Source organism: Argiope bruennichi, chromosome 6 (assembly GCF_947563725.1).
Source record: "Argiope bruennichi chromosome 6, qqArgBrue1.1, whole genome shotgun sequence".
NCBI classification, from domain to species: domain Eukaryota; kingdom Metazoa; phylum Arthropoda; class Arachnida; order Araneae; family Araneidae; genus Argiope; species Argiope bruennichi.
The window spans coordinates 90,525,393-90,550,431 of record NC_079156.1 but is presented as its reverse complement, the minus strand read 5'-3'; the positions used below and the strand labels follow the sequence as shown (position 1 = coordinate 90,550,431).

The window sequence follows — 25,039 nt, the reverse complement described above, 5'->3', positions numbered from 1 at the left end:
TACCTTGAAGTGTCCATCCGAGTTTTGTTTTTATGGCTACTAAATTTTTATCAATGTGTTCAATTGATCCCGTCAGCAATACACCAAGGTAATCTGCTCCTATTAATAAATCTATTTCAGGAGTGTCTTCCCCTGTATCACTTAATTCTATATTTTTTTCTCTTCAAAATGGGAAAAATGTCAGGATTACTTACACGAGGAATAGCAAAACATATTTTCTTTTCATCTAAAACGGAAATGTTGTGCCTGAAATTTGAACACAAGCTTTGCAATGTAATGTTATACACATTATGGGACTTTTGTTTAGTTTCACTGCCCCCAAAAAGTCCATGACTTAACATTTCTTGATCTACTGGTTCCAATCCCAGTTTATCCACAATATCCTTTTTTATGAAAGATCTTTGAGCACCGGTATCGAATAATCCTCGGATAATTAAAGATCTGTCTTTATTGATGATTTTCACCAATACCGTTAACAATAATGTAGATGAATTTCTTGGTGACAGGAGAATCTTGGCATCTAATTCAGGTGATGGATTCTGTTTTGTTTGATTTATATTTGGACACATAATACTATGATGTTTTTTCTTGCATATAATGCACTTCAAATAGGCCCTACAAATCTTCGAATTATGACCTGGTTTCAAACAAATAAAGCACGCACCTTTCTTCTTTAATATTTCTTTTTTCTCTTCCAGTGACATATCAGGAGCTTAAAACATTCTGTTGTATTATGAAATGACTTATTACAAAATATGCATTGCTTGTCATTTTTTTCAGCTCTTTTCTTTTCACTAGATACAATACAAGCTGCCGTAGGAATTTTATCTTTCGGTTTAATTCTTTGAAACTCTTGATCCTTCGCAAAACCGGATCGAGCAAGTTGTAATCTCTCATCACTCTCGACTTCCGATCGAAGAAATTCTAACAAGTTTCCCAAAATATTCGGCTTGACTTTATTTTCAATTCTGCTACGTGTTCGTTCCCACTCTTTTATAAGATCTTCTGGAAGAGCTGACTCTACTAATGGATACAGCATTGCTTCGTACTTTTCAGATGTCACTCCTAATGTCTCTAATGCTCTTAACTGGGTTTCTAATTTATCATAAAGAGCACGTAAAGTGAAATTTTCTCCATTCTTTGCTTGCGTTAAAACAAGATTCAAAAGTTCACGAACATAAATTTGGATCAACAACTCATCTTTAGCAAAACGCGATTTCAATTGCTCAATAGCTTTAGTATAATTCGCGCCCGACGGCGGAAAACTTTCTACTAAATCTTTTGCGGATGAACCAATTTCCGTCGCTTGCAAAAGATACTGAAATTTATCATCCGAATCAATAGTATCATCATCGTGAATTTTTTTGAATTGTCCCCAGAATCCGAGCCAGTTCTTTATATCGCCGTCAAAACGTTTTAATTCCAACTTGGGAAGGCGAAAAGTTCGTTTTGTTTCATTTAATACACAGGAAGTATCACTATTTTCTTCTTTCGTAGCCAAAACAAAATCGACTTTCGTTTTCAAAGCAATCCACTGATCGCGATAATTTTCCGCTATGTCAAGGTCATTAAAAAATTCTTCTTCGTCAATATTTTCCATTTCGGACCATTTTACTCTTATTTTTTCATCTAATACAAATAACCTTTCAGCTTTATCACTTAAAATATTAAATACCGGTATCAATTCAATTTTACTTACCGGTTCCGTTTTCACAGCATTTTCAACTTCTTTCAACGATTTGGTAAATAATCGCCTGAGTTGTGTTCTCTCCCGTTTTAGATAATCCATAGTCCTGTCACGGACGCCAATTTGTAAAATATCTCTCATATCACATCCATAGTAATTATTGAAGATATTTTACAGGTATCTTAGTTTTATTCACTATACTAGCCGCCTTTGGCGACCAGCCGGTTCGCCAATCTTAATGTTCGTTTAAATTTTAATAATTAAATAAGTTGAACCGGAGTTTAACCACCTTCTTCGCCAAGTTAGCGCGCCAAAGCTGGCAATCTTTATTATGCACTATAATTGAACATCTGCTTTGCTTTTGAACATTTCGCACGACCGTTGCTGGCGATTTTTAAAAATTTCGCCTTGTAGGGGGTTAAACTCCCGTCGTACCATTAAATATTTTACGTAATTCCAACTTTAATAGATTCTTCATCAAAATATTTTAAAACTTCAAATTTTGAGAGTCATATAATTCACTCATAATATTATAAAGGGCTTCAGTCATAACGTAATATGTATCTCTCTAATTTTCTGTTACCTCTCGTAGAATTTATGCTTTAAATTAAAGTGTAAATGATTAATCTGCAATTAGTATAATAATATTTTTTACTGAAACAAAGCATTTTTTTTAATAATATGATTACTGATAACAGAGTCACTGAGTGTTTAAACTTTATGGGCACTAAAGAATATCTTTCTTAATTTATGTAATATCTCAAGAATTTGTCAACAAAATTTTCTCAGACTCATCATGAACAGATCAATTAATTAACAATGTTTAATTTTAAATGCATCAAACACTAACAAAATAAAATGAATCGTTTAAAATAATCGGTCGAAAACAGGTTTAAAAAAACTACTTAAAAAACGATGTACTTAAAACTATAAGCATATACAAAAAAATATATAACTAACATAAATACAATTTAATTACAAAAGCATGCAACTAACCTAAAAATAATTTAAATCATTGAAAACAGGTTAAAAAAAAACTACTTAAAAAACGATGTACTTAAAACTATAAGCATATACAAAAAATATATAACTAACATAAATACAATTTACTTACAAAAGCATGCAACTAACCTAAAAATAATTTAAATCATCCGTTGATAATGGTTGTCATGTCAACAATCAGAACACAATGCGCATGCGTGAATTTTCTTCGCCAGTTATGGTAACGCAAATGCGTGAATTTTTCTACGCCAGTTGGGGTAACGCTATACAGATTAGACATTTTTAATTTCCTTTACTATGTGTTATTTTAATTCAAAAGTACTTCAGAATGAATCTGAAACATGGATTAATTAACAATGTTTAATTTTAAATGCATAAAACATTAAGAAAATAAAAAGAATTGTTTGAAATAATCGGCCGAAATATATTAACCCTACCCTCATTACTGTTGGGAGAAAAAAAAACTGAAGCATTACTCATTTGGTGGTGGGGAAAATGGAAGATTTTTTGGCGGGAAAGTTAGTTTTTAATTAATAATTAAAATTCTAATTAAAAATTCAAAAAAGGGACCCCAGGTGTACATTCTCGACCTCTAAGGTATACATGTACCAAATTTGGTAGCTGTATGTCAAATGACCTGGCCTGTAGAGCGCCAACACACACACATATTGAACTTTATTTATAAGTATAGATATAGATTACGAAGGACAACATCGTGCTGTGTTCCTCCCCGTGGAAGTTAGGGAGGAGAGGCACTCACGCTTGCTGACTGGCATAAATTTCGAAGATTTGCCACCTTCCTCCCTACAACTCCACTCCTTTTTAAAAGTTCATTAGGAGGAGGAAAAATAACAAAGAAGATACTATATTATCTATGAATTCAAGAAAATCCCTTTCATTCAAATGATATTGATTCATGTTGCTCCGATACACATCAAAAGTACTCCGCTAATTTAAAGTTTGAATTCACGACACATTTTCTGAAGAAGAAAAAAGTTATTACATTATCTATGACAGCGTGCAATAGCATGCTAAATGACATGCTTGGTGATGTGATTTTGACTTTGTGTGAATTAACCTTTAGATTTCAAAGTATGAACATGACGATGAAAATGTCTTACTTTGAAGAAGCTTTTGATTTCTTTAATAGGATCTAATCTTCTATTTATTCAAAAATATAATTAAAAGATTTAGAACCAAATATTACCTTGAATGCATTAAAGAAATTAGATAACGCTAACATTTTTCATTCTAATTTTATTTTCTTACTCCTAGAATTTCATACTAATACTGTATTAAATTATTCCTCTTATACTTTATTTCGATTAATTCGAAATCAAAACTGAAACTGCAAAAATAACTTTTATTCTAGAATTGTTTTTATTAGTTAGATACGTTTAATTCTTTTATCCTCGTTGATTACAGTGAATAATTTTTAAGGCCCTTAATTCGCTGAAGAACTTTACTACTGTCAAATATATTTAATAAAAAGGAAGCAAATATATGAATAGAATAAAAGGAATAAATAAATATCTCTTACTTTAAAAACCTTTATGCAGACGTTAGATGAGAATTGTAAGTTCAATTTATAGTTAGAAACTCCTTGTTGCAAAGGCTGTATATCAATTATTTATTAAAAGTACTTGCTTCTTCAATGAAATTATTAATTTGTGAACTTGTTAATTACAATAATCATTGCTATAATTATAAAATCTATTTATTTGCTTAATAATTACTATTTATTCAAAGAGTTAATATTAAAAACAAATTTTTACTGCCATTTTAATTCCAAAATGTATTTTCATGTATCCAGTTTTAGATCCCAGTTTTTATTGATTCGAATTTTTGAATGGATTGAGTTTTCATCAAAGTCTTTTTTCATTTTTATTTTGCTAAGTTTCATTGTAATTATAAAATTTAAAGTAATTTCTTTTATTTCATGTTTTACGTTCCATTAAATCTATATAAAAGATTTAAAGTAATTACAGATGAATTCTGAGAACAGTATAGAAAGCATAAAAATATATATAAAATTAGAAAGAAGAAGTATAAAATGAAATATATAGAAGTATAATATGACGAAGTATATATTAGAATGATGAAGCATAAAAAATATATATATAATTCAAACTATTTCCCTATATTTAGTTACAATTTTTACTAACCATAGTAAAGTTACGAGCATATTTTATATTTTAGAGAGCATAACAATATATTTCAAGAAGAAGACGACGATTTATTATATTTTACCGACGAAACAATCGAAAACTGCACTTTGAGATAGCATCAGTACTCATGAAATTTCGCTGTGTTTCAGAAAAAAATCTTCATGTATTGGAATTTCAAAGCAAACGATTTATCTAAAATCTTTAGAACTCTTTTAGGCAAAAATTTAAAATTCTGGCAAATTTTCAGTTGCAATAACTTGAAAGATCGATTAAAATATATAAAAATTAATAGTCCAGTTAAATGAAAATGAAGTTCTAATACAAGAATAATGAGAAAAAAAATCAAGAATAGATATCAAATATTTTCAGTGCAATATTTTGAAAAATTATATTATAAAATGGTAAAATAGAGGGGCTGAATTATTCCAATGAACCGAATATATTTAGAATTATATTATTCGAAAATGGCTTTACAATATTAAAAGGTCTATACCCAATCAATAACTTTATTTTGATCAAGTGTGATTTATCGTATTGGTATAAAAATCAATTAGAAAACATTTAAAGCTTTCGACAATAAAATAATATTGAAAAAAGCAAATATCTGTAAAAGATAGATATAATAATAAATCTACATTTTATTTATTTTTCACATACTTTTAACCACCTTCTAAAAGAGAAAATAGCAGACAAAGAAAAAAAAATTTTAACAGGTCGAATATGTGAAAAGATTGAACGTTATTTGATTTCCAAATTATATTCCAGAAATAAAATTTATCTGGAATATAGTAGGAAAGAGACACAAGGCGATTTAAAAATGTAAATATAAGTTAAAAATATAGAATTTGTCATTTACATTAAGAAAAAACCATTCATTTACATTATTAACAAACAAAAACCTGAATAATTTTCTTCGAGATGTAAAATAGTCTAAGTAACAATTAATTTCCTTTCAAACTTTTTCTTTTTTTTTTAACGACAGAACCCATTACACTTAAGGGCATTCTAAAAGCGTTGAAAAAAGATCACAGGTTAGATAACTCCATTATGTAAAAAGGAACAGTCACGCTACCCAAGAATTGACATTCAATGTAATTGAAGGAACTCCTCCCTTTTCCATATCCATGTAATATTTCGTCGCGTGGCTTCCGATCTTTCGCTGACAGCTTCCTCGCCTTCTTCCCTCCCCTACAGTAAAGCATATTTATAACCGAAGCCATGCCAAAAACGTTTCTCTACGTAAGAAATCCGGAGGAGTAAGAGAGCAATCACGTGAAACAAGTTCACTTTGTTTCGATGGATTCTGAAATAATTGATTAATTTGGTCCATTGCTCGAGATTTTCGAATTATATGTAACAGCTAAAATATTTTTTAGAACTGAATTAGAAGTTTTAATAAGAATTATAAAAAGGACGAACGAATATTGGGAACGTATTCTAACTTTTGAAATAGGCAAAGATACATGTGCAGAATAAGAAGCGAATAAATTTATCGTCTGAGGAACTTAATTCATGAATTTGAAATCTGGCTCTTTGTATTCTATGGAAAAATTTGAAAACGAATAAAAAGTTAAAATGTTTTGTGAAAAAAAGGCAAATGGAATAAGAAGAAAAAAAATGCCTACGAGTGTTTCTCCAGAGCTATATTTAGGAATATCAGAAAAGAAATTTGTTGGAAAAAGAAAGGCGATGATCTGAAAATTCTATTTTCCAATAATTAGAAGCAAAAGTTTTTGATAGCTTTTTACCATTTTATATACTAGAAATCCTTTATTGGTAAAACTTTATACTGTGTAAGGTTTTGATAGATGAAAGTGGACATGTCGTCTGCTATTTGAAAGCCAAGCAAAGAAGTATTGTGAAAACAAGGTGCAACGATTTTATTTAGTAAAAACGGTTCATCAAATGCATGGTCATCTTCACATTTTAAAAGAAAATTCACTTCACAACCAGCGATGGTTGGAAGCAGCGCATATACGAAAATACTTTTATCTAAGATATTGATGAAAATGTGCAGTTGAAATAAATATACTGGAAATTTTATTTTATTTTTGATTTTTGTTGAATTCTGGTTTAAAAAAGAATTCATTCGATAAATTTAGCAGAAAAGAATGAAAAAATCTATTGAAATTTAAAATCTATTATTGGATACTAATCATAAAATGGTATATAATTATAAATATCGTTATTATTTCTTTTATACAAGCAACCAAAAAAGAATGCTAAAATACATCTAGTAAAGTGATCAATCTTTAACAATTTTTGAATGAATATTTATCATTGGTTTTGAGAGTGAGAGAAATTTTTATTATAAAAGACAAGCATGGCACAGGCAGAAATATCGAAATGTTCCAAATGTCGAAGATATTGTCGACTGATAACAACTTTCCTATTCTCTCACATCGGTCTCTGTGGTTTAGTGGTTGGATACAGTTTGATTGGAGCTTTTACTTTTGAAGCCCTGGAAGCAGGATACGAACAAACAAAACGTCAGGTTATGCTAAAAGAAAGAGAAAATGTCGTTACGGGATTGTGGTCACTAACTACGATGAGCAAAGTGCTATCTGAAAGCAACTGGACAGCCCGCGCTACGGAAACGTTACAGGTATGCGATCATTTCCTTGTTAAAGTTAGAATAACGGTTAAAGTTGCTTTTTTTTATTATCACAAAGGTCAATGACCATTTCAGGTTCCATTATTCGGGAGTGCTTTGAAGCTTTTATTAGCAATTATAACAAATATGCTAAATATCTATAAATGTAACAAATGCACGGATGATTTAAGAAGTTGGTGTTCACCACCACAGCAGTTTAATGCAATCTGCTGAGGAGGCGACTATCTGGTTCACTCATTTTATTACTGATATTAATTTAATAATGCTAATTAACAATAAAATTTTACGTTATTTCATTTTTGAAAAACGAAAGCATTAATCCTGCGAAAGACAAAAATGAATGCATAAGATGAAATGAAATGCATAAGAAACATATACAGCATACGAATAAAATTTTTATGCGTAATTAGAAGAATTGAAATAATAATACTGAACTAGATGGAATTAATCATTTACTCTGGCATTCAAATTCATATTCATATTCAAATTCTTGCATTCTAAATTACAATAATTACAAATTATTTAGTTAAGTATAATTACATTTTTAAGTTAGTATAAAATATAGTTCATAATAATTGAATCGCATAATTTTTAAAGATGGGTGATTTTATATTAAAAAAAGTAAATCCATGAAAATGAATCGAAAAAAAATAAATTTTTTCGATCCAAGTTAACAAAAAAAATCAAATTCATCAAAGTTAATGCTAATAAAAATGAAACAGAAGTTTATTCTTGATTTCAATAATAGGAAATACATTGGACTGAAAAAACTGGCAAAGCAATAAATCTTTTTTTTTTTTTTAATTTTTAAAGCTATTGAAGGAGGTAATATTACAAAGTACTCTTAAAAAATATTTAAAAAAAAATTGTGAATATACAAAATATTATGGCTATAAAATTAACACTGATAAAACGATAATATCCCTGTAAGTCAGCATTCTGTCGGTACGGTATGCTAAATAAAAATTATTTTTATATATCTTTTTTTTTTTTTTTTTTTGAATAGAGGGGAAAAAATATGCGAAACGTGATTTAATGAAACAAAGTAATCGCTTTGATTTTCATTATAATAATACAAATTATTGTTGCACATCATTTTGAAATTTTTCGGATTCGTTCAAATTAGAAAATAAAATTGTACGTTTCTTAGTTAGTTATTTAAGTTAATGAAAAAACTTTTTTATATTATTGCGAAAATACTTTATATACCCAATACTATACTTATACATCGCTCTTTTGTTTTAAGTTCAACTGGTATGTAAAATTAAACGTTTATTTATGAATGAATGATTCCAGCATTGGTTTGAAACATTGTTTTAAATTAAATATAAACAAAATATTGTATCTAAACTACAGATAAATCTCTATTAGTAATAAAAATGTATGTATGTGTGAGTATGTGCGTAGATATATTCAAAAATGCTAATTTAGCTGCCATTTAATTTTTGCCTAGTTTGTATTATTTTTCAAAATATTTTTAGTATATTTTACAATAATATATTTTATTCGTTAGGAAACGCAAATCGTTTTAATTGCAATAACACATATTTCATTCTGGATTTTTTTTCCTATTGTTAATTATCAATGTATGAATATTCGGCTTATTTTTTTTTTCATTCTAAATAGTTTCTGTTTAAAACTTTTAATAAAATTTCTCATCCTTTTTCAAAATTTTATGGCAATTACAGTAAAAATTTGACTTCAAAAGTAAGCAACGGGAAAACGGTTTTAAAAATTCATCCATTTTAAAAACTGACCTGCTCTTTCTTGTAAGGTAATTGAATTTATAAAAATAAATTATTGTTCCTTTAATTTGAAGTTTTGTTTTCTTGTTATATTACATTGAATTTTTTATTCAATCAGATAGAATTCTATTCATTTATTCCCTGAGATGTAGCGAAATCTACAGAATATATTCTGTAATATATATAAAATTTTAATATTTAATGATTCTCCTTTCTAATCTAATATTTCTTAAGAATTTGTTTTGATTCAGCAAATATAATTTTGAATTAATTAAAATATGATTCATCCGGATTCAAATTGAAATTTTCTGTGCAGTTACAGAAAATCCATTTGGGGCATGACATAATGAACAGGACGATGTATGGGCACTTAAATATTCAAATTACGCTTTTATCAAAATTTGAATTTAATAAATTGCCGAGAAAACCATTCAGATCAAATTATGTATGAAAGATTTAATTGAAAATTTACACAATTAATAATATCAGCGAACGAGCTGGTCGCCAGAGGTGAACTTATGAATGATATAAACAACAAATGAAAATCAATAAAAGTAAGATGGATATAAAGGTGAAAATCATAAATTGGTGCCCAAGTTATAAATTACTTCCTCTCTCTCACTTTTTATGAATTGCAATAAAATTTTATCTTATTTTGGAGAATTATTGGGAATTCTATTATTTCCCAATGCAATTTTACAATATTGAGAGTTACATTATCATGTAATATTTACATTAACAATAATGTATAAACATTTTTGAATATTACATATTGTTTCAAACTAGACGCCTTTATCGACCAGCTGGTTCTATAAGCAAATATGTTAATTTAACAATGTCAATCAACTTTAATTTCATTTTTGGTTCGTTGAAGACATTGACTGCTATAAATAACCAGGTAATAAACTGAAAACTATGTGATAGAAAAAACATGAAATGTATTATTATTTGAAATTAATTTTAATACATGAAAAAAAAGAAAATGTTCACAATTTTGTACTTAATATTTTGCATCATGTAAAAGTGTTAGACAAAGTGACTTCCAAAAAATTGATATTAATTATGATTATTTACCTATGGTCAAATATGAATTTAATTTAAACTAAATAATTGCACATAACTTAATTAGCTGTTGGATATATTTAGCAAACGCTCAACTGAATAACAAATTTGTTACTGCAGATAATTTTACCTTGAAACAAAGCAAAATTACAATCATATGAAAACTACAATTAAATATAGCTAGAAAATATCAAAGATAGTAGAAACCATCTAAATCACTCTTACTAAATACAGTGCATGCTAAATATAACTGAAATATAAATTATCATACGCTCTTAATAATAACACAGAAAAAATTGCGATATTTATAAGCTGTAAAATAGCCAGGTCATGTGTAATCTAATTATACTTCATAAATGAATAATATAATTTAACAACTACAGATACTTTAACTTTCATTGAAAATATAATAATTTTTTTATGAAAATATATCTATATCTTTAGAAATTATTAAAATATCCTAAGTATTTCATGTACATTTAATAAACATCAAGAAATCTAATTCCTGAAATAAAAATTACTTTTTAAAAATCATAGAAAGATAAAGATAGAGAGAGAGTGTAAGAAATAAACTGAAATATTTCAGCTATAAAATCATTTACTATCTGTTCATAGCCAAAGGATAAATTAAAATTGCTGATTGAAAAAAATTGTCAGATGTAAGACGATATTTTAAAAATTATAAAAAACAAAACAAAAATCTATGGATTTGATGAAACCATGAAATGATTTAAATTTCTGCTGTTGCCAATCACATCTAAAAATAATTTTACACATGTGTCAAAAATAAGGAAAAATTGAATAATTTCCTTTATAACCCAGAAAAGATTAATTTTCGAATTTTAAGTTGCTGTAAAAAGGACTTTTGTGCAATAATATTTTCAGAAATTTTCAAGTTTAATTAATTAAATTTCATTTAATTTTTATTGTTGAATTATTATTATTGTTTTAATTTTTATTCAATGAATTAAAATTGATTGAAGCATTTAAAAATGATTTCGAGATAAACGTTCAGTTTCTTTAAAGTATATTTGAGGCAATTTTGAGTAACAGAAAATTAAACGGCTAGCCTGAAGTAATGAATTAATATAATGACTTAATATAATATAGCCTTAGTAATGAATAAATATATAGACAACAGATACAAATATTTGCTTTTAGTATTAGCAGAAATCACTGTATAACGAACTTTAATTATGCACAGCTCTTTCATTTAGAAGGAATTATCATGATAAATGGATTAAAGGATGAAAAAAAATTGTAAAATTTTATCAAAGGTTTCTTAGTGAATTTTGTTGAATCAATCCAGAAAATTCGATAATTTTAATTTTAACCGTGTACCAGCGGGAGATGTATTCCTAAAACTTTCTTGCATGCTGTTTAATAAAGGTATATACCAGAAAATGCCTTCCAATTAATACAATAGTTACAAAATATTAACCTTTGGCATGAATTTAGCATTTTCATTGCTTCTGTCAAGTGACCTCTTGGCGAGTTTTTTTTTTTTTTTTTTTTCTGAGATTAATCCTTTTTATGCGGTTAATAGTATTCAAAAATCGAATTTGTGTTTTAGGCGTTTTTTTCCCAAACGAGTGGAACAAAAATTTAATACAAAGCTACACTTGTATTCATAAAATTCCATACCAAATTTCATACAATTAAATCTTTGTGTTTCTGAATTATTTCTGAAAATACGGACCGACAGTCGGTCAATCCCTTGTGAAAACTGATTCAATATTTGATAGGTTTTCTATATAGATTTTAAATATGTGTACCGAATTTTATCAATCTAGCTCCTCTCTTCGTTTTATAATTATCCTGTTAACTTATACTTGAACAGCCAGGCAGACTTCCTCTGAAAGGATTTTACTCAAAATTTGATAGAAATCTACAAATATACTGTCCGTCTATCAGAAAGCATTTTTGAGGTATCCTTGTCACAGACACATAGACATTTTCCTTTCCAAAAATGTGTTCTTCGAACTCCAGGAGGTCTGAAAAACTCGAGTTCAGATATTTTGACGTTTACTATTCTTTTTCTATGCCACGTATACGAGAAAGTAATAAGCTTAAAATAAAAAATTTTCGTGGTATACAAATTTTTTTACACATATTTTTTAGAATTTATTGTATACTAAAAGAAACACCCTCCCCTCTATAGTAGCATGGAGGTGCGAGCTCAAATTTCGCCTTCACATCTGACCACTATTCAAATTTATGAATCCCCAAATGAAATTATAAATTGTCGCAAAACAATTAGAGCTTTACTTCAAAATGAGACGTTAATGTAATGTAATTTAAACTAAAGTAAACCAAACATTACTTTTTATCCGTAATATTTAAAATTAAATATTTGTGACCTTAGAATGGATTATCTTTTCACTTTACCAAACACACAAGGACAGACAACTTTCTAGAGGCCCTAAGGGTTCCAGTCTTATTTTTTGGTATTTTTAAAGTAATTCCATTTTGTGCTTTCACTTCATTTGCAATGGTAATGTACTCAAATATATTCAAATTAAAATCAAGCATCGTTTCAGTTTCAAAGCATTGTTCATAGGTATTTTTTCCCATTGTTTTCAAATTTGATTGCAGTTGATGTTGGTCTAAATCTTTGCAGTTGGCTGACATGCCAACAAATCAGTACTATGGCAATTTTATATTCGAATGTTGCTTCAAAGGGAGACGTTTATATAACTTAACTAAAGTAAGATAGTAAAGAACCTGTTTAGCATGAGTTAAAAATATTTGTTATCACTTTTATAAAATTTTCATCAATTTTTTTTGTTTGTTTACTTTTGAAATACCGAAACCAAATTTCTTGGTGGTAATAAACAATTAAATGGTTTGTTATTTCAATGTGTCGTCACATATATATGTTTTTTAAAAATGTTTACATCGAGCATATATTAAAATCAATAAAGATATTTTATTTTTGAAGGAAAAGAGTGATGAAGCACAAAATCTATCTTGACAAAATGCGCCTACAGATTCATTTCTGTAAATATTTAAAAATGTTTTTTTGCTTTTCCATGCTCTTTGAAAATAGGTATAATATTTTATTTCCAATTATTTGTCACAAACTTCCGAAGAAGCCAACATCCAAGCAATATTCATCGATATATTATCTTCCTTTTTTTTAATATTATATATAAAAAAAATATTCATTCCTTAAGAGGGCATCTTCCTTCCCATTAAGAAAAGGAACGAGCTTACTATTTCACAGGATTATCATATCTCAGAAACATAAAGTTATTTATTATTTTGAACCTAGCTCGAGTTGGGCCAAAGGTTGAAACAGGGATTGTGCTTTATATGTTTTCTCACACTTGAACAGCGTCATCAGAATTTTTTTAAGAATCTAAAGAATAAAAGTTTTATTCTTAAAAAAAAACTAACTTTTTTAATAGATGTTGTTAGTTAATTCCTGCATTTCGTAACCGTGATAAGGACACCCTGGGCATTTGTCTTGGCGATGATAGAGCACAACGCATGAGAAGTTAATTCGAGTGCAAAAATCGACTAGGAAATAAAGCAATTTGAGAAATTTTTTTCATGCTTGGGGGAGAGTTTAACAAACAAAAGGCAGCTTTCTTTGACACACATGAGCTTCACCTTTGTCGACCCTAGGAGCATGTTAAAGACAAGCTGCAATAGATTCGCCCTATTGCTCTCAGACTGAAGGAGAGCCCCGAAAAGAACAATATTTTATTATTTATTCTTTATCGTCCTTTAATATTTTATGTTTTTTTCAGCTTTTATATTTATTAAATGTTGTGTAGAAAATAATTGTAATTTATTCAGTAGTTATTCGTGTAATTTTACTGGAAAGTGCCAATTACTTTTTCTTTGCGTAACGAATCCTTACCTTCTTCCGACTGCATTCATGTTCACATATTTAGGATATAAAATGAAATTGTTGAACTCAAATAATATTAATTATCAACATTTAATCTTAATTATTTCATTTTGTTGTAGTTATTATTATAAAATTACAAAACATAGCAGATATAATATGTAAAACTAATGTTAATTTTCATGCAGGCTATAGCCTAGCTGATCGTTTGTATTCCTTTGAAATTTTACCCATTTCTTCCCGGGCGTTTTTAATTTTCAGAACGTCGGTTCATTTCATTTCTACTTCATTCAATCTACCAATTTCAATCCAAATTGATATTTTTATAAAAAGAGTCAGCAAAAATTTTAAGATGAAACATCTCTGTCTCTCTCTGATGAAATATCTCTCAGTGCAAATTTTTTTCCAACAGAAGTCAATTGTTTTTGGTATGTACATAAATTTAATACTAAAATACATAGAGTATTTTCATACTAAATTTATTATATATGTTTTACACATAAAAACTAAACACAAAAAATGATTTTCAAATTTAAGTAATTTAATAACTTGACAGTTATTCTTATGTGTTTGTTAATATTAAAATTCAATTTAATTAATGTAATATGAAAAATTCGAAATAAAACAATATTTTGTTATCTGCATATCAATTACATTAATTTAAGCATTTTAATGAAAAAAACAATATAGTTTTAAACGAAATAGTAATGAATTTACTTCTTTCAATATTGTTCGATTTTATTTATACAAAGCCAAAACAAATGGAGACATTGCTTTCCATTCTGATTTAAATTGGAACAATCTAGTTCCTTATTTATCAGTTGATATACTTCTATTATTAAATAATTTGAATTTGAAAATCGTTTTATATTAATCTGTCTTCACATGTTGCTTGAATTTTCTTTACAAAGCAAAAAATAATCAAATTGTATTTTTCAAAAGATTTTTCCAGTTTAAATAAGAGCAACTTTTGATAAATCAAAAAGGCTTCAGTGATTTTTATATTTAAATAAAGATACAAGCCGTCTGATCTTTGTATGTCACTTTATAGGTCAATCTTATTGAGATAATAATCATTATTTTCCTCATACAGTTGACTATAAAATCTTATTGACCAGGATACAATTTTAGATCTATGAAAACTCATTGTTCACTCGGGCCTATTATTGTCTATGCTTTGTATTCTATCTGTAGAAATAAGTATTATGTAATTAAATCATAAATATTTTAAACACGTCAAATTCGCAGAAAAGTTTATAAAGCAATGAATTATTTATCGTTTGCAATTTGCAAATATTTAAATTCTCAACTGCCTTTTCGTCGGAAGCTGATAAATGTGACGGAAATTTTTGTACTAACTTGTTTTTTATCTGAAAAACCAAGATTACAGAACATTTCATTGTAACTAGTTTCCTTTAATATTAATGTTTAGCTTTGCCTTTCCGAGTTTAAAAAAAACAAATTTGTAGAACTATGTTTGCCTGTTTTTGAACATAATAATTCAAAAACATTTGAATTATCGTGTTCACAATGAAAAAGATCAAGAAATTTGAAAGGTAACGTCCAAAAAAAGTTGTTTTGAAAAAGATGTCCAAAATGAGTACTCGATTTTCTTCACTATAATACAAAATACGACAATATATTTATATATTTCTATTAAATCTATACTTATAATAAAACTCAATGTGTGTGTGTGTGTGTGTGTGTGTGTGTGTGTGTGTGTGTGTGTGTGTGTGTGTGTGTTGGCGCTCTACAGGCCAGGTCATTTGACCTACAGCTATCAAATTTGGTACATGTATACCTTAGAGGTCGGGAATGTGCACCTGGGGTCCCTTTTTTTGAAATTTTAATTAGAATTTTAATTATTAATTAAAAACTAACTTTCCCGCCAAAAAAATCTTCCATTTTCCCCACCGCCAACTTTTCCGCCAAAAAAAATCTTCCATTTTCCCCGCCGCCAAACGAGTAAGGTTTCAGTTGTTTTTTTCTCCCAACAGTAATCAGGCTAGGGTTAACATTTTTCGGCGGATTATTTCAAACGATTCTGTTTATTTTCTTAATGTTTTATGCATTTAAAATTAAACATTGTTAATTAATCCATGTTTCAGATTCATTCTGAAGTACTTTCGAATTAAAATAACATAGAATAAAGGAAATTAAAAATGTATAATCTGCATAGCGTTACCCCAACTGGCGTAGAAAAATTCACGCATATACGTTACCGGAGCTGGCGAAGAAAATTCACGCATGCGCATTCTGATTGTTGCCATGGCAACCGTTATCAACGGATGATTTAAATTATTTTTAGGTTAGTTGCATGCTTTTGTAAGTAAATTGTATTTATGTTAGTTATATATTTTTTGTATATGCTTATAGTTTTAAGTAAATCGTTTTTTAAGTAGATTTTTTTAACCTGTTTTCAATTATTTAAATTATTTTTAGGTTAGTTGCATGCTTTTGTAATTAAATTGTATTTATGTTAGATATATATTTTTTTGTATATGCTTATAGTTTTAAGTACATCGTTTTTTAAGTAGATTTTTTTAACCTGTTTTCAATTATTTAAATTATTTTTAAGTTAGTTGCATGCTTTTGTAAGTAAATTGTATTTATGTTAGTTATATATTTTTTTGTATATGCTTATAGTTTTAAGTACATCGTTTTTTAAGTAGTTTTTTAAACCTGTTTTCGACCGATTATTTTAAATAATTCATTTTATTTTCTTAGTGTTTGATGCATTTAAAATTAAACATTGTTAATGAATCGATCTGTTCATGATGAATCTGAGAAAATTTTGTTAACAAATTCTTGAGATATTACATAACTTAAGAAAGATATTCTTTAGTGCCCATAAAGTTTAAACGCTCAGTGACTCTATTATCAGTGATCATATTATTAAAAAAAATGCTTTGTTTCAGTAAAAAATATTATTATATTAATTGCAGTTTAGTCATTTGCATTTTAATTTTAAGCATAAATGCTACCGGAACTAACAGAAAATTAGAGAGATACATATTATGTTATGGCTGAAGGACTTTATATTATTATGAGGGAATTACATGACTATCAAAATTTGAAGCTTTAAAATATTTGATGAAGAAGCTATTAAAGTAGGAATTACATAAAATATTTAATTATTGAAATTTTAACGAGCATTAAGATTGGCGAACCGGCTGGTCGCCAAAGGCGGCTAGTTGTGAATAAAATCCATTCAGAAGAAGTCTGGCTGTTTGGTTATCAGAATGCAAGGAAACTCGATAATTATGCAAAGAGCTAGATGGATAAAATTTGGTTCACAAATTTAAACCTAACGTGTAAATTCGTAACAAAATTTGAACTCAATCCGATAATTGATTGATTGTATATCGATCTATACTTTTGCGCATACATGTAAATACGCTAACTCAAAAACACAATAATGTAGATGAATGCAGTTGGGTGTGCGATGCGATCTTGTTATTAAATGTCACTTTGCTTAAATTTTGATTTCATTCGGTCAAAAAAATTGTCTAATAGGCGAAGTCGATTTTCTTCACTATACTACGAAGTACAGAACGCTAGTATGCAAGACTCTGAAAATAAAAATATAAGTACTTATATCATTCATGACTTTCCTCAAAGTTCATAATTTTTTGTAGCAAGGAAATAATGATTTTATTAAAGAGTAAGAGAGAAAGTTCCTGAGAAACCATCCCCTCTAATTATTTTCAGTCTCTTCATCAAAAGAGTAAAATACTGTGCAATATACTTCCGAGTATCCGGTTTGCGACTTTCCGGCTTCCATATTATCCGACCTAATTTTATTTTATGGCAATTAAATGATTAAGGCAAAGCGTTGAATTGGCAACATTGCCAAAGCATTGGAAACAGGTGCCTTCTACAATCCTCCTACGTATCGTGTGCAAAATACAAATTGTGACAAGAAAAGAGCAGCGTTCTTCATTTATCAGTGAAAAATAAAATCAGTTTGAATCGCTTTTCTTATGAATTAGGCCTACGAATTACGTTAATGTTTTGTTTATGTTTCCTGCATTTAAGTTAGGCATTATATAATTTTATGTTAAAATGTAAACAGTTTATATCTTTTTACATACTTTTTCGCTAATAAATTCTTGAAATGTGCAGTGCAGTATATAAACATATATAAACTACCAGTACAAAACCTTCTATTTTAACACGCCAAGTTACCGGCAACTGCTTCTATTATTCTTCGGGCCCCGGCCGCGTTCACTTTCTACGTAGCTTGAGATAAAAAGAGGGCTTAGTACTCAACAAGAATTGAGAAAATACGCATTATAACAATGATTTTTTTTTAATAAAAACTTTGTCTTCTGGTATTGGTGGACAAAGAAGTGAGTTCATAGGACTCCAACCTATCCGGCTTTCCCTCCCGCCACATTAGGCCGGATACTCGGCGGTATACTGTACTTGATTGTCTTTACTATATTACGAAGAACAGGACGCTAGTGTGCAGGACTCTGAAAACAAAAATATATGTTCTTGCAGAGTTCAATACTTTATCCAAGATTCATAATTTTGTATGACGAATGGATAATGCGTATATTAAGGTGTAAGCGAGAAAATTTTGGAAGAACCACTCCCGCTAGTTATTTTTAGTTTCTTCATCAAAAGACTAAAATATTATACATAATAAAATTATTATAATGAATAAAGAATGATTTTGAATTCACTTAGACCAAAGCCGAGCTATAAGCTTAGTTATCTAATGTAATAACTGGAATATTATTATCAAAGGAGGCATGAAATTAAGAGGAAATATTCATTTTAAATAGAAAAGTAATTGGTTTTATTGTTATCAGCAGCAATCACATAATCTGCAATGGATGAAATAAATCCAATAATAATTTGAAATTTTTTAATACTTTATTTATTCTTCCTGATTACTTCATATTACTTATAAAATAAGTAACTTTATAATAAACGTGATTTAATATAATGTAAAATCTTAATTCTTATATTAAATTAAGCTTTTACAGATAAAAAAAATAACGAACTCCTTATTTCAGGAATTCGAAGTTACTCTGGTGAGAGCTGTCAGGAAGGAAGGTTACGATGGTAAAGATGAAAGCCCTCTACAGTGGACGTTTTCTGGAGCTCTTTTGTATTCAATAATCGTTATTACAACTATAGGTAAAATGCCACATAGTTTTTTATTGTATTTTTAATGAATATTTCAATATCTATTATTATTACAATTCAGTAAGTAATAACAGAAATTAGAAACATCCATCTAAATGAAATTTCCTGAAACAAGATATAAGGTTTTAATAAATATAATAATATATTTTATTATAGGTATAAAATAACATTTTCAAAATTTAATACATTAAATTTAATAGATATGATCTATTCTTATAAAAACAGTGTTTTGTTTATGAATGTTTTGATATTCTAAGAAACAGAACTATTAGGCATAGAATTACCGAATTCGGCACTGATATAGAAAGCAAGAATGTATGTCTTGAGGCGATTTAAAAAAATTTTTTATTAATTAATAATCAAATGAAATTCTTATGTTTTTCATCACTCCCTAAAATATAGCAGAAATTTAACTTTCACAGCATTTTAAAAATAAAAAAAATTGCAATTTTAATGATACCAACCTGATTGCGTACAATTATTTTCTAAATTTTGACAGTCATTTAAAAATATTTTTGTGTTATTTTGTATGAGTTTTTTTTTGTATGATTTCAATATATTTCATTGTTGCAATGAAATTCAAAAACTGTTTTTAATGTTTCATCAAATATTTAATTGAGAAATTATCTTTTATCATCGAAAACTGAGGAAGAAAGATCTACATATAATCAATGCAATTTATATGAGGAATAATATAGTGAAAATATATAATGAAGTAATACGGTGAGGTTACAGTAAAAGGCAGTTGCCATTTGAAATGGATTATCCAGGAACTGAAATTTTTTAATGGAGGCATAGAAAATCTTTCTACAAAGAGGTAATGTTAACCTATGCAAAAGAGATTTAATTTAAATAAAACATAATCAACATTCCTAGGAACTAATTGATAGCCAAATACTCCTTTTTCCGTTGATTAAACTTTTAAAATTTATATTTAAAGATTATGATTTAAAGTTATAATAAATCTAATTTCAGAATATAATTGTAAGGATATAGTGATTTTGAGAATTTATTTACAGCTAATTATATAAACCTAAAAATTAACGAAAAGAAAAAAAAAGAGTAGTCATACTTATTTCTCATTTAGAAGTTATAATTATGATTATTTCTCAATTATTTGAACATAATAATTTATATCGCCAAGGCAACATTTTTTAGTAAAAATATTTTAAAGAAATTAGAAAATTATCTAATTAAGATTTTTTACACAAAGGAATTGGAATTTTTATTTATGTAAGGATTTGAATTCACATTTATAAATATATCTTAACTGTTACGGAATTCATCTTAAATAAAATGTCTATATTTCTTAACTAGCTATACACTGAATGAGCCATGTGGCTTTAATTTTGAAATCATTAAAATACAATAGAAAAAAAGACGCGGGTATACACAGCACAGTGTAATCATAGCGATTGGTTAAATTTTTAGTAACATAAACCATTTTTTTTTTTTTTTTTTGTGTGTGTGTGTGTGTGTGTGGCAGTGTCGTCAAATGAATAGATTCCATTACTTGAATTGCTCTATATGTAACCATTTTTTAAATGCAATGCGATTGAAGAAAATTGCTTTAGTGTTCAAAAGGCATTATGCATAAAGCCGATGATATTCACATTGGTTTGCAAAGAAAATAAGTTTTAAAATATTAATGATTGAAAAAGTATTCTTTTCGTGTTTTGAATATTGTATAAGAAATAGCAATTAACAGTTAAATGTATTCAACTAATCTTTCCAAGAGAGAAAAAGATTAAATTTAAAAATTACCATTTTAAAACAGATAATCTTAAAAATTCTTTAAGGTAAGATAAATATTTATCACAAGAAATTCCATAGTTCAAACTGCTATGGAAATTACGATAAAATGATTTTAGTTCTTATGTATATCCTATTTTTATTATATATTCTAAGGGTTTGCTTTATATAAAGATTTTTTTAAAGCTAAATCTAATTTTTTATTTTATTCCTTTATTAACCCTTATGTTCATTTTGTATAGTATACCATACATACAACTTTATAAAAATATACTACCACTATAAAATAATTTTTATAAAGTTGTATGTATGGTATACTATACAAAATGAGATGCTATACAAAATGAGGTATACTATATAAAATGTATAGCTACCTATATACATTTTTTTTTTCTTTTCTTCAAAAAAGCAATCTTACCACGATAAGGGTTAAAAAGATTGATTAAAAGTAATTTCAATAGAAACTACTAAAACAGATATCAGTTTCCGAACTATAGCTGACCTTGTATATAAAAACATCCTAAACGTTACGCAACATTTGATATTATCGTGTTTATTTAACATATTGTGTTTAGCATTTTATCGAACAAATACGTTTTTTTTTTTCTGTCACTGTTTTGGTAACGGGGGACATGTCACATGACCTGCGATCGTGAATGAATTTCGAATCCTCTATTATTAATTTCCCTTAGTATTTTTTCATTCGGAAGCGAATCAAAACACAATAGAAATTCATCTGCTGCTCTATTCTATAAGAACGAATCGTTTTGCTACATATGCGTTTGAGAGTATATTTTTTTTCTTCTTCGACACGCAGTTTGGCTGATACGGTACAATGCGCAGTTGTAGTAAATGTATCTTCCATTTGCAAGCAAGAATGAAAATTGTTCTGCTTGTGTAACTCGAATCATTATTTTGAATTTTCAACACACAACAATTTGTATCGGGATTAGTATGATAAAAAGAGAAACATAAGCTTCCGGAATGCGATGGTCACTGCTTATTGTTGATTTCTTAATCAAACGTTGCACATTACTGAAGTTCGCTGTAGTTCATTCATGCAGATAAAGAGCACAGATGAACGGACCTATCTAAAGACTAATATTAATGAGCAAAAACAAATGTAGTACTTCAATTCTTCGTTTTGGAATCAAATGGAGAATTGGCATTCAATACTTTTATTTCAGTTATTGCTTACTAGATGGAGAATTTATCTATGAAAAATGCTTCTTTGTATAAGGAAAAAAAATTTTGTTACGGGATGTCCAGTTTGAGGCAATGCAGTATGATAATGTTTTAGGTTTGATTCATTTATCTCTCTCTCTCTCTCTCTCCCTATATATATATATATATATATATATATATAAAAGTAATAAAATCAAGTTAATAGGAAAATCAAATTAAACCAAATAAAAAAAGAATCCTGCCTGAAGACTTTTTCAAGGATCACCTCTCTAAATACTATGAAGTTTTTCCTGTTCTTTTTTTGATTTTAGTTTGAATTAGAAATAATCTTTAGTTGCGATTCCGGAACTATTTAGTTTCGTTTTCAAAATATTTCTTACTTTAGATTGGTTACTATATATATATATATATATTTAACATCTTTGTAAGGAGTGTGTTAGGAGTGTATACATCCAGTAGCTATCAAAATAAGAAGCATTTCTAGAAAAATTTTGTATTTTAAATATTTTTAAAAATTTAATGAAATGAGAGAAAAAATTGAACGAAGATGAAATCATCTCTGAAAAACCTACTTTTTAATTTTAAAGTGGTTTTCGTTCAGTAATATGCTCCTAATTTAATAATAAAACGGCAAAATTTGATTTTTTAAAATTAGAAGACTAATTAAACCAATTTTTGTCAATCCAATCTTCTAATACGTTCTTAGACCTCAAAAAAATAAAAATGTGTCAAAAATTTCAACGATTTTTAAGTCATGCTAGTCATATGACACAAATTATTGATAGCATGCCAACTTATGAATATAGTATGTTAATAAGTAGAATTTTCATTTTGTTGAAAAATTGTTGTTGTAAAGACTGACATTTAAAACCATTAACAGAATTAATGTTTCCTAACACTAAAATGTATCGGTTTCTACTAATATTGAAAAGTTTAATTTTTTCCAAGAAAAATTGTCTGCTTATACACCAAGTCAGTGGATGTATAATAAAATTCTCTTCTGCTCTTTCTTCTTTTTGTTTTTATTCTCAACTAATATACTGCATTCTTGCTCATTAGCAGAAACTCCAAAAAAAATTCTAAAAATGGAAACATTTTTAAATTACGAGTGTTTGTTTATTTTAATTGGGTTTCTTTTTACAGTTCCAAGCCATGTGCTACCTCTCCATGCCAGGTCCTTGACATAAAGGTTAATTTTATTGCTCTTTATGTATTAGTGGCGAAGGAAGGTTATTTTTGCGGCTTTTGCAGCTGTTATGTTTGCAGCGTAAGAAACAGTAACCTTAAAATAACTTTTGTCATGCCACCCTTAGTTTATGTTTTGCTTTTCGTGGTCATAACAGTTGTTCCTTTTTTTAAACTCGGTTTTTTTCCCCTCATCATTAAATCGTTAGCAAAAGAGAAATCGTTTTCTCTTTTTAAATGCTGTCGGTAAAGAGAAGCATTTTTATATTTCTGATGGAACAAAAATATGAGAGTCAGATATTGCAACATATGTTTTTCCTTGCAAAAATATTCATATATTTCACACTAACGTGTTCTTTTTAACTCTATGAAAAAGCATTAAGAAAAAATGGTAAGATCACTAGTTTCAAACCAAGAAAATACTGTCGAAGCACATGCAGTCATTCTTAAAGTTATTTATAAATGCAAAAGCGTTTCATAACTTCCATATGTTACAATTTTAAAATCAGTTCTACTGAATTTTACAGGATCTCTGATTCTCCCTCCTCCTGTATATCTCATAACAGTTGAAATATACATGAAAAGAAAAAGTAATAAAAATAATATTTATTTAAAATTATTTGAGATATTTTTGACTAAATGTTGTTCATTAAATATTTATATTTCTTGACAGTTTTAATTTTGCTATTCGAACTAAATATTGCGCATTTTAAAACAAAAGTGCAAACGATTGAAATTACAAAAAAAATTATCATAATTTTTTACAAATTCAATTTTTTTTTTTTTTTTTTTTTTTTTTTTGTAGTATCGTATGAAAAATAAATATACACTTCCCTGAATTAATATTTTCGGAAATGACGGCATTTATTGACGAGGGAGAAAACGCCAATTATTCTCGACATATTGAAATTGCCATCTACTTTTTTTTCTCTGTAAACAATGGAAAATGTGTATTGTGAGAAGATATTACTTCTTTTCTTTCAAAAACATATGCTTTTATTTTTGGACAATTTTACTGCTTAATAAGGTTAATAGACAGCGAGTAAGAAGAGTTCGTCTTCGGGGTCTTTGTTAGCCGCTTTTTCTTTTAGCTTTTCTTTTTTAATATTAATTTCATTTTCTTTTTTTAATCGTATTATTTTTAACTAGATATGTTTATTTACTATATGCTTTACAAAAAGTAAACATTTTTCTATTCTATCTTTCATCTCACCCTATATTAAAGAAATCAAAATCGATTAGCATATGCGCGAAAGTACGGCGGTTTTTCCCATCAGGAAAATTTACAACGGTAGAGCATTTGAAAATTCGAAAAAAAATTTACTTGGATAATCGGTATAAATATATTCATTTTCTGATGCAACATAAATTTAATTTATTTAAATTTTTGCTGCCTGAGTTTGAATTAATATTTGAATGATTGAGTTTTAACTTAAGGAGTAGTTCATTATTTATTTTTCTAATAATTGATACTTCATTATATTACGATGCATTTAAAATTATACAGCTTTTTGTCTCTATTTCTGTATTTGTTGACAAAAATTATAAAACTAAACTATTTAATATGGTTTAATTGCATTAAATATTGAAAATTGCCTAATTTATTGCCTTCCTCGAGATCAA

At 27.8% G+C, this 25,039-nt stretch overlaps 1 protein-coding gene across 1 annotated transcript in view; it reads left to right on the top strand.

The window, feature by feature from the left end:
• The first annotated feature begins 7,091 nt into the window (after positions 1-7,091).
• LOC129972095 (TWiK family of potassium channels protein 7-like) overlaps positions 7,092-25,039 on the top strand; it is a 51,984-nt gene continuing 34,036 nt past the window's right edge. Inside the window, exons 1-2 of the mRNA XM_056086076.1 lie at positions 7,092-7,462; positions 19,162-19,285. Coding sequence (XP_055942051.1) covers positions 7,181-7,462; positions 19,162-19,285 — 406 coding nt within the window. The 5' untranslated portion in view covers positions 7,092-7,180. The remainder of the gene's footprint in view (positions 7,463-19,161; positions 19,286-25,039) is intronic.